The 11,441-nt window shown below is 39.5% G+C and overlaps 3 protein-coding genes across 3 annotated transcripts; 2 read left to right on the top strand and 1 right to left on the bottom strand.

The window, feature by feature from the left end:
* Nucleotides 1-533: 533 nt before the first annotated feature.
* Nucleotides 534-4,027, top strand: SARC_01919 (hypothetical protein; the record flags this gene model as incomplete). The annotated part of the gene is made up of 5 exons (XM_014304354.1): nucleotides 534-623; nucleotides 1,661-1,750; nucleotides 2,160-2,281; nucleotides 3,505-3,631; nucleotides 3,893-4,027. 5 exons carry the CDS (start codon nucleotides 534-536, stop codon nucleotides 4,025-4,027), a joined length of 564 nt encoding a protein of 187 aa, XP_014159829.1.
* A 1,462-nt stretch (nucleotides 4,028-5,489) lies between these two features.
* Nucleotides 5,490-6,581, top strand: SARC_01918 (hypothetical protein). Its single transcript, XM_014304353.1, has one exon. The coding sequence runs from the start codon at nucleotides 5,624-5,626 to the stop codon at nucleotides 6,170-6,172; it is 549 nt and encodes a 182-aa protein (XP_014159828.1). The 5' UTR covers nucleotides 5,490-5,623; the 3' UTR covers nucleotides 6,173-6,581.
* Nucleotides 6,582-8,432: 1,851 nt separating this feature from the next.
* On the bottom strand, nucleotides 8,433-10,723 carry SARC_01917 (60S ribosomal protein L18a). Its single transcript, XM_014304352.1, has 3 exons — nucleotides 10,637-10,723; nucleotides 9,584-9,898; nucleotides 8,433-8,920 (listed from the first exon to the last, which is right to left on the bottom strand). Exons 1-3 carry the CDS (start codon nucleotides 10,652-10,654, stop codon nucleotides 8,714-8,716), a joined length of 540 nt encoding a protein of 179 aa, XP_014159827.1. The 5' UTR covers nucleotides 10,655-10,723; the 3' UTR covers nucleotides 8,433-8,713.
* Nucleotides 10,724-11,441: the final 718 nt, after the last annotated feature.

The raw sequence follows: 11,441 nt of genomic DNA, 5'->3' as shown, positions 1-11,441 counted from the left end.
CACGGCCCGGAATATATAGGTGTGTTGAGTTTCAGCGAGGCGCAGGCCATTCAGGCCAACAAATATGCCACTGTAGGAAGCTTGTAGCAAAGATTGTAAGTAAATATAATTTGATACATGTCGATATATGACATGGCGAGATCATTAGGTCATTTTTGATGTACAAGAAGAACTCATCATTCTTGTGTTTGGATGCACAGAATCCATTTTCGAATGTCTGTAGGACCCCATTTATAAAAAAACATACACCTGAGCTTCAATACTTGGAAAGAACCTCACACTCAAATCACATTTGCATGAATCCTAAAACGTAAATTCTCACTGAATGTACATGTACAGGGGCATTATACACACATATATCTCTTAAGAGTATGTATACACCCTCATACTGAACACAACACGCTTGTGATACCAATGGCTTCACCACGCACTAAGGTCGTGCTCACGTGGCGCTATTCTCGGAGATTCACTGATCGCGCACCCGTTTTCGCATTCAACCACTGATATGCATACGCGCCCTTAATATATTGCACATGCGACAGTACTATCTTATGGTTGAAGTGATTGAAGCGTCGTCAGAAACTCTCAGGAAGAGTATGCAGAAGGCTAAAGATCTTGATCAGGTACACAAAGTACATATGGCATATATATATATTGAACAACTACATGCATGTATTTTGTGCGAGTGGGTGTGGTTGTAACCCGTATCCATGTCTGCATAGTATGGTGACATGGGCACACTATAAATTGCGGTGAAAAGTCGAGATAACATCTGCGCACTACTGTAAGGAGTGCGTAGGCTAGCAAGAGCAATCACATGTTAAAATCAAGCATGCAATGTTTCAGAAGTTGTACATTGGTGCTACCATACTATTCTTGTACATTTTACATGCTTTTGTTGTTGTTGTTTTTGGCAATATCTACATGTTATATGCGATACATCGTCAAGGATACTTATTTATCTTGTACACAAAACTTCTTAGGTTTTGCGTAAATGTGTATACATTTTCTCATACATCATGTGTATGTGTTTATGATTTAAAGGAAGTACATAATCCTCCTTCCAAAGAAATGCTATACTGGGTCCAATCTCGTAGCTGACAAAATAAATTGATCTGGCAGCATGTTGCTTCTTATGCCGTTGTATAAGTATGCTCTGCAGTATAGTACATGACGAGTATCGTGGGACTACATCTGTGGGTTAAACATTCATTGTTATGAAGGCATCTAAACTGTCCATTCATTTATTTATTTATTTATTTTATTTGGTTCCTGATATTGAAATTCGAAAGCAAATACATAAACACATATACCTACTCGCATATGTGTTGTGAATATATAATCCTGCTACACACATGTACCTCTCTGTTTTACCTCCACGTGCTTTGCTAAACGTTTGTATGCATTAGAATTACCTGAATTACTGGCAACTAGATGTATGGTTATGAAACTAGTAGCCCGTTCGCCATTTGCGGCAAGTGTGCTCGTATTTCCGCGGCAAAGCATAGTCTTCTGTCCTCCCTCACGACTCGCAATCGTTTGAGACTCGATCCCGCAATTCTGCTTGGAGTGTATCTCTGCCCTAGTATTAGAGACTTATTCTGGCTGGTATTGGGAAAATGCACTGTTCTTTATTAGGAATATCCTCTCACTTCGTCAGGTTATCGATGCGCACAACAAGTTTCTCTCCGAGGTAGTCACGAACTCACTGCTGGGCGATGTCACCTCAGAACTGTTTGCCATGATAAAGGTAACAGACTGGTGGACTATTCATATGTATGAATGCAAGCTTAGTCGAGTGTTTACACACAGACATACATGGTTTTTCCATATTTGCTTCAGTGTAAAGATAGTTAATTGGGATGGTTTAGCTTCAATGTAAAGGTAGCTAATTGGGGTGGTGGCATGATCTCCAATTTCTATGTGCTTTGTACGTGTGAAATGTGCATACTTACTCGTTACCACGTATTCAGGGGGTTGGCAGCAAAAGGATCTTTACCCAGATCATTTGGGAGTAGGTCAACGCCGCTATGCTGCAACACGTGTACACATAGCCTGCTACAGCACCGACATTCCTAATCTTTCGTTGATAATTCATTATGAACTGTGTAGTTTGTAATTCTTTGTACACCCAAAAAAAATGTACATTATCACTACAGACGATAGCGGGTAATATCCTAGGCTTCTGCCAGTTCCTCGAGAACTTCAGAGCCGTCGCCACACAAGAACATACCACGCGACAACAAGCTGAGACCGACCGAATCGAGCGAGGCAGCCGTGGGTGAGTGGTCATACTAAGTATTGTACAAAAATCACTCTTATATGTGTTATAGGGAGTGGTCACACTTAGTCGAGAACGAGAACCACAAGTATTTGTGATAAGAGAGATGGTCACACTTAGTTAAGTACGAAACTCGCACTTGTATTTGGTATAAGGAGCGGTCACTCTTAAATATCGAAAATCACAATTGGATTTGGTATAAGGAGCGGTCACTCTTAAATATCGAAAATCACAATTGGATTTGCTATAAGGAGAATAGTCACTCGTAGTTAAGTACGAATACCACACTTGTATTTATTTTTTCTAAGGGGAGCGGTCACTCTTCGTTAAGTACGAAAATCACGCTATATTTGTTACAGGGGAAGCTGTCACTATTTGTACGAAAAGCAGCATAGGGGAATTTGTCACTCTTTGTATAGAGGGGGGGGGGGTCATCAAGTTACATGATAATTATTCATTGGCAACTGTAAATAGGCCTACTTGACCAGTCAGATCGAGGATCCCGCATTCAAATATATAGATCGTTCTGCTTGCGATTAGCGTATCTTCGTTAAATGTCTTTCTTCGTGTCCTTCATTTCCCTTTGGCCGTATTCTCTGACTTGTGTTGATATATATTGTGTAATTTAAATACTGTTCGTGTCAACTGGTGTCGTTGGACTTGTAAGGGCGTGTAAACATGTTCTGCCGCGTGCTTCATTCATATGCTTGAGTGGTCGTATTCCTTAACTTGTTCATCTATATAGTCTCTCATGCGGCTGGAAGTGGTTTCATTCTTCGGGATTGCACAATGTACCATGAAGGAGATCGCTTTGATATCAGACTCCAAATTAATTTTCATACCAAGTCTGTCATGGGAGATGCTCCAGTATGCTTTCAACTCCCAACCATCAAAAGTTTTGACTCAGCACCCGTGTTAAGAATATACTCGCTCCACTTCCGAATGGATTTCTATCTCTGTTTCGTACTGGAATCTCCACGACTCCAGCTCTCCCCTACTTTGCTCTGTACTTTTTGGCTAAAGTAGGCGACGTCTCATGGATCGTCTCTATTCATAATGGGTGCTCTTGCGTGTATATGCACGAACACAATTATTCATTGCAGACCATTACCATTTATAATATACGCATATGTATATACACTCGCACATATAGATCTCTGTGCTTGATATAACTGTATGAATTAGACGTTCAACTCGTAGCCTCCTGTCATTTTATTTCTCAGCGAATGGGCCACGTCACGCAAAGACACCGCTGCCGAAGAGGAAAAAATGGCCGTGTTTAGTCAGGACATTAAGCGATTCAGTTCAAAAGTCAGTCGATTCAACAACAACTTCAGGAGCCGTGCTAAGGTATATCACACAACCAGTGTGCACCTCATGTATTACCCACAACAATTTTTGCCCGTAGAGGCGTGTATAATGATGGGATGGATTGCTTATTGAAACATTCTGATATCAACCCGACGAAAAATGACTTCGGATTTTAAATTTCACCATGTTTTTGGGTTCTCACTTGCGAGTCTGTAGTACAGTGCGCACCCGTTTTCAAACTTACCTTGTCATCACACTACCACTCTCACACTTCTGGCCAATTTTACTTGTTCCTCTCAGATTTTAGTGGAATTGCTGAACGAGAGTCAGTCGCCCAGCATGCGCAGCCTTGCCACCCGTCTAGATTTCTCTGGGTACTTCTCATCGGTCAAACAGTCGGCTGACGGCTTCCAGAGCTATAGTGATGCTCAATAAGCAAATCATAGTCACTGAATTAAAATTCCTCAAGAGTGTTCTGAAACATTCAAAAAAAAAAAGAGTATACGCAGGATAGAAAATAGCTAGCTCAAGAGTGGTATACATCGCATTCCAACATGAATACATGTCTGAGGATACGATGATTTTGAACCAGCTCGGTGTTTCCATCGCTACTTCAGCGCAGCCGGTGTTAGTCGTGTTGCCTTCTACCACTGTCAGAGAGTGCAAATGTGTTATATGCTTGAGCCCTATATAACTACTAAAAAAGCATCCTGTATACTTGTTCAATTCAATATTAATATTTAATGAGTGTGGTGTCGACGCAACCGTCGGTGTAAACTACTAGATTGTCATGCCTCATTTTCCTTATATCTGAAAGTAAAGATGCAGCATTCATGGTGGAGTCCTACGTATAAATATCATTAAAAACCATAACTGTATGTGTGTACATACACGCAATACTAGTTCCACCCCACTGAATACCCCACCATCGATCGTTACAGGTATATTACACCATCCATCCCTTCAATGTTGATATGTGTGGAGGCTTGCCAGAAATAAAGCCTAAATGTTATACTGGCTCGATTTGCCAAAGTTTTAACTTTGAAAGTCAAATTGTTTGGTTGGAGCAGCTCACGCAGCCATGCGGTTAGACGGTTCTGCTATTCCGAACGCTACTACATATGTCATGACTCACTACATACCTTTGCATTCTGTTCATAGACTAAAAATGTGCAACTCGCATACCAATCGGTACGACTCAAACACCAATCTATTACTATATTGTAGTTCGTTTGTATAAGCATCACCTCGTACGAGTCAGAACGTTTTCCGGCAAGATAACTTAGGTATGTCCATAGTTGTTGGACAAGTGGCACTGAGTGCAGTATAGTAAAATTGTCGGTTGGTCACTTTTCGCTTTCGAGCTAACCTTAAGTCAGGTGACTAGGTTTATAACCAATTGTATCAGATCATTTCGAACAATAATTCTACTGTCCAATTAACGCTGACCACAGCCCAACATCGATATTTGGAACATGAATTTACTCTCGGAATTTAGTATTTGATCTGTACCGATTGACTTCAGTGATACACAGATATAGTGATATATCGTATTTTAGTTTTTACTCGGAAGCAAATCAAGCAATTTCAGTGAATCTCATCCCATCCAATCGGATTTTGACGTTCTCTCGCAGTTGAAGTTCGTGACTTCAGCCTTTAGGCCCAGGGTAGGCCTCCCGCCTCCCTGATGCAGTGATGCCACACCTCATCTCTTTCGTCACTCGTGACTCGTCAACAGTCTTCCTGGACGAACCGAGTGGAAAAGCCGAAAAGGCCTAATACATACTTCGCTTCTACTAAATGTGAATTCATGCCCACGGCCCCACCCCACCCCCCGAATTCGCTCCTCTATTAATCTCGTGGCTAGTGCCCACTGATCTATTTAATGCGTAGTGTTGTTGGATCCGTACTTCCCTATCACTGCTGATAGCGATTTCTAATCATATTTTATATAAACCTGAATCGTGATTTGACATTATCTCAAAACTAAAACAGTGACATATTCAACTGAAAATATAATCGATAATCAACATGGCATTATATACAGCGGATTATAACTTACTTCGTAAACTGAGTGTAGTTTCCAACGATACGCTTTCTGTCTCAGACCGAGGGAGTACGACGGCTCCCAGTTTGATTTCTGAGAGTAGCTGCTTGTCGCAGGTCTGTAAAGTGCATTCTGGATACATGATTATGTATAAAGTGTCGTCAAACTTATTGCGTCAGTGGAGGAGAAAGCCTATATGGGTTTCACTTACACAAGGAAAGAAGCTCGTTCTGTCGAAGCGTGGAACGAACGGCAAATATAAAGGGACTCCGAAGATTTTCGACCTTTCCGACTACAACAAATGCGAGTTTGTGGGTGAATCTCAAGAATTGATAACCATATACAACACCAACCGATACAGGAGTATAGACTCCATTTTGCTTGTTGCGCCTGGTGTAGAAGAAGCGCAAGAATGGGTGGATCTAATAAATTATAATATAGGCGTGGAATGTCCGGAAGATAGTGTACGAAATGCCACCGATGATGCTGAAGGGGTTCGAATTCCGGATATTCGGGTTGCAGTTTGTTTCTGATACGACGTCAACAATAATACTCTTAACCGAAATATACCTGACCTACCACCATAGCCCTGCCGATGACATTTGCTCTTGATAATCCGCCGATGTGCGATGAATCATGTGCTGTGTTATATAGCACTGATGTGCTTATAAACTAAACCGCGTGAAATACGCAGTGGTAAGCGATATGGTATCACTGACACGATACGTTGTCACCAATAGTTTATCAGGAGTAAATATCCCTGGATTTATAGACGGTGCATCTATCTCAAATATACCTTTGCGTGACAAAATAATAACAGAGAGTGGAAAGTTGTAGTGTGCAGTTGTCTGATTACAGTTCGCATAATCTGCTTCAGGATACATACTGCCTAGTTCGCAATCTTTTCAATAAATCCTATTGACTGTGAATATTAATCGGGGAAATGATGCCCTTTATTATGTTCAATTCACTTCACTATTATAATTTGTATCTGGCCCGGCAATCTAATGCGACCCGGCCCACATTCATTCAAACCCCATTGACCTGTGCTGGAGCATTGTACACCCAACCGTCAGAGTGTCGTTGCTTTTGTATGCAGCTTTCTTTTATCTTCGTGCCTATAAGGTTAAGTGAGCTTAATAACACAGCTTGTTTGTCTTGATATCATATCAGACAGTTTGTATCGACAACAATACATACGTTGATAGATCACATGCACAACTCCTACTAGCGCGCCTGGACTATTCAGACTCTGGCAATTCAGCAATCATTGTACAAACGAGATCACTCACAATAAAAATTGAATTGCATATGCGGTTACAGCGATAGCAAATGTGTGCAAAAGGGTACTACTAGTGTGCAGCTTCATAGTAGTTTTCCCTCGCGCTCTAGATAACTTCACAGGACGAAATCGAGGTAAAGGCATATATTTTCATGACACCATCTGATATCCCAGAGGAATCAAAGTATCATGTCCCTAAGGTTCGCTCAGTGGCACATTCAAAGCAATTAGCCCAGTAGAAAGATCGGGTGCTGGTACCGATTTAAATTTTTATTTACATTCGCCCGATATCTTCAATGCACGTCTATCATCGCGCTATATATAGCTGTGTCGGCATAATAACCGTCTTGTCACGTACACTCTACAAAATAATCACGCCAAATTTATACGATTTATACGTACAAATCCACTCCAACTTCTGACGCATTACAATTTGACTCCATGCTTCTACAATCAAGCGACACTTTCACAAAAATTCACACGAGGACAGCGCCCACATGTCGACGTGGAAGACGACAACTAACTTTAGTTATCAAGTACATAAGGTTGACTATTGAATAAGTCCGGTCAGTTAGTGCGGTATATGAATGGTAAAACGCACACAAACGCCGTTGTCGGGTATCAATTAAACACCAGCTGTCCGATATTACTAAAACTCCTGCTACCCGATATATTTAAATAAATAAAGGCCAATGAAAAATAACTTAACAAACAAAATCCTAGTGACGTCTGATACGCATGGAATGCAACAACGTTGAAACACATCCATCAACAAAATTTTTCACAAGCAATGTGTACTCTCCGATCAAGATATATACATCTACTAATATGCGCAAATACGAAGAAAAAAAATTATCTAAGGAAACGTATATGCATACATATACATATACGTACTTACATATACATATACCTACAAATATCCACATTCATACGTGTATTAGCAAAAACGTGTATGTACCATGTATATACGTATGTGTAAACGCATATATATATATATATATATATATATTCATACATATGTATGGATAACGATAAATACAACTGTTTTTACTTCTATATATATATGTGTGTGTGTGTGTGTGTATACATACATACACATATGTCCACTCGTATAAATATACATACATACATCTGGTGTATCTATACATGTATATAGTTATATATATATATATATACATCTGCATATATATATATATATATATATATATATATATGTATATATATGTGTGTGTGTGTGTGTTGAATATATATATATATATATATATATATATATATATACATGTATACATACACGTATGTATAGTGTGTATGTGCGTATATATATATATGTATATATTCACATAAAAATGTATTTATACATATATATATATATATGTATATATACATATATACATATATATATATATATGTATATATACATATATATATATGCATGTATGTAGGTATACATGTATATATATATATATATATATATATATATATATACATATATATGCGTGATACTCCATGAGGATAATTGTAACTCCATATGTGCTTAAAAATATATTGAATGATGCATGATTGTACGTGGACATGTATATGAACATAAATATGAATACTACTATCCATATGCCTATGATAAACAGACAACAACACTAATAAGTTTCTGACCACTAGAAATTGCTCAAACATTGAAACAATCCCTCTTACTGTGTAGTGAATTTTGATCACCAACATCCTGAAATTTACCCAAGGTATTGTACTTTACACAAATAGGCACATATACACTTTAGTATATTGATTTTAAATACACTTAACACTTGACAGTGGTAGGGCGAGAAGCCTGGAAAGTGCTTCGGAACTCCTTGGGACCTCTGTGGATACGGTGGGGAAGAGGGAAGCGAATGTGCTTGTCGTGGAACTGCTTGACATCAGCACGGCGACACTTCTTTCCTGAGATCGCTGCGATCTTGATGATCTGCAGAGACTCGCCACGGCAACGATGCTTGGCGGCCATATCCTATATAAACCGACGATGCACAATATGCGTGAGTATACCTTCATAAAAACAAACTCGAACACGACTTGTAGACCCGTACAAGGCAATGACTACTTGCGTAACATCCACTTGTTATAAAAATCACTTATGCGCGCCCAAAGTGCAACAGGAGCAACCGTGCAGAAATATAAAGGTCGGCGTGAATATTAGTTGATCGTGCAAAACGGTGTGTATCACATACGAAGATATTTGAATGAACTTATTGTGGAGAAGCAAGGGGAACAAACTGTAAACACGAATACCAACTATTAATGAAGCCTCAAGGTACAGTTATCAGCATATGTTTGCTCTGATCAGGTCTGTGTATTGAACTCTCATTGGCTTCTCGGTGTATGCAGCGCTACACACTCACAATAGAAATATAACATACACGTACACGTTGCGAAGTGGTATACACATTGCATCTAGGATAGAAACTGAAAATTAATATTCATTAATTCATCGAGATTTGCCTTATACACATTGCGAGGACATACAATACCCACAATTTAGGTGACATAGAAAGTAGAACATCTTAAAGCCTCGCTGTGCTGAGGAACTCTAATTCCTGCCACTCGCAATCATATTTAAAAGTAAACTAGAAAACTTGGGTATATTCAGCATCAGACAATAAATTGAGCATACCTGGTACAAGTGGGCAACGGCTCCGGTGACGGAGGTATCACGGTACTCCTTGTACATGTTGTGGGTACCAGTTCGTGAATCGTAACGAAGCCAAACACCGAAGTTCTTGACAACCTGTCCGTTCTTCTCAGCGATCTCATTGCATGAGATAACCTCACCGTGCACCTTCTTGACCTTCTTTAGCTTGTCAAGGAAGTACCAGAAACGACTACGAGCGTGCACGGCATTGGGAGCGAACACACGCATTCTGTAGATGTGAGGAACGGGGTAACGTTCCGACGGGTACATACGTCCCGCGACCTGGTACTCGCGAATCTATAATGAAATATACTTAAGTGTTAGTTTTTGATTTAACTTTAACTCAGCTATTTGCGTTATCTTGGCGGTACGAACCACATGCATAACTAAACCGTGACCCTGTCAGAAGGTTTCGGATTTTTGTGCCACTTTTGAAAACTTGACATTGAAGATGGTATACACATATGCATTACGCTTCAGCACCGACATACAAGCGAGTATTCGAGGCATAAATATAGAAGCTGACCAAGTGGTAGCCGTGTTTAAGGTGCCCGCCTGCAGTGAATGTATATGACACATATCCGGCGCAACAGCGTATATAATACTATGCTTACATAGGTTCACTAAATGTGTAATTGCTATTGACCTCACTATGTATTATATCTTGTGTATTTGTAATACTCCTCCCAGTAGCAGGTGCCTAAATTCACACGTTAGCTTGGAACTTCATGTGTTCTGTTGTTGTTGTTGTTGTTGTTGTTGTTGATTACAATTTTTGTTGATATGATTGCTGTTGTTTGACGACTTGTCCATGATATTTCGGAGACGATGCATTTCATCATTTTCGCAATCTACTATATGATGTTGCCTCCGTGATCATCAACGCACATGCATACACACAAGATTCCTGCACACGTACGCACGAGAAAACGTACTGTTTCAGTCTCATCGTCCTATCTCTACTTCTATTTTGGGTTTCGTATTCGCACGCTATGACTCTTGTGTATATACACATACTATGAGCATATTGATTACCTGCTTAGACAAAGGCATTTTGGGGCAAACTAGAAGAGATCGACGCTAGACCTCACAAACTACTAGTATATACGAAAAAGAATATGTGAATTGTACTGTTCTGGTGTTTTACAATGCGCGTGTGATCCTGACTACCAACACATGTCTGATAGGGGATAAACGCTCAGTCAAAATTTTAATTTGCGATGTTTCAAAATATGACTTCGATGCAAATTCTAATATTTAACGCTAGTTTCGGGTATGATATTGTAGGTACCTCAGGTCAAACTCAGAATGATCCAAAATCCTCACTTTGGAATCGTATTTTACAACATGATTTCCAAGTGATATCATGTTTCAAATTCATTTTTTGGTTTCAGGGATAGGTTTCACTGGAAATGGTTTTTCTCAGCGGAAAGCCGGAAAGCCGGAAAGCCGGTCACGGCCCACGGGTTATGTACCTTATTTTCAGAAACCACACACGATTAAAAAACTGCAAATGCCAGTCACCAGTGTCAGTGCGTCTATTTAACCTCTATACGTTTTGCGTTTTAAAAACGTATTAAAAACGTATAAACTTTAAATATATATAAGCTAACGTTAAACGTTTATATCGGGATGGCCCTATTGTTTTCTCTATAGGTGTATTTTCCGAGCCCTTAGGTTCAATGATCTCAGAGATTGTTCCTTTAGATATTCGATTAATTCGCGAAATGATCGATTTTTTCTACAGAATATTATCCTTTATAGACGCGAGATTTTAGAGTTTATAAATTAAATAAAAACGCGTCTCAATCAAATAATTAAAGCGTTTACAACTTTACAT

Source organism: Sphaeroforma arctica (assembly GCF_001186125.1).
Source record: "Sphaeroforma arctica JP610 unplaced genomic scaffold supercont1.81, whole genome shotgun sequence".
Classification (NCBI taxonomy): Eukaryota; class Ichthyosporea; order Ichthyophonida; genus Sphaeroforma; species Sphaeroforma arctica.
The sequence above is the reverse complement of the archived record's forward strand: the minus strand, read 5'-3'. Positions and strand labels throughout refer to the sequence as shown.

Coding starts and splice junctions, on each gene's coding strand:
- SARC_01918 (XM_014304353.1), top strand. CDS start 5,624: ATGGCATTATATACAGCGGATTATAACTTACTTCGTAAACTGAGTGTA.
- SARC_01917 (XM_014304352.1), bottom strand. Junction 8,921..9,583: donor CCGTTGCCCACTTGTACCAG/GTATGCTCAATT, acceptor CGGTTTATATAG/GATATGGCCGCCAAGCATCG.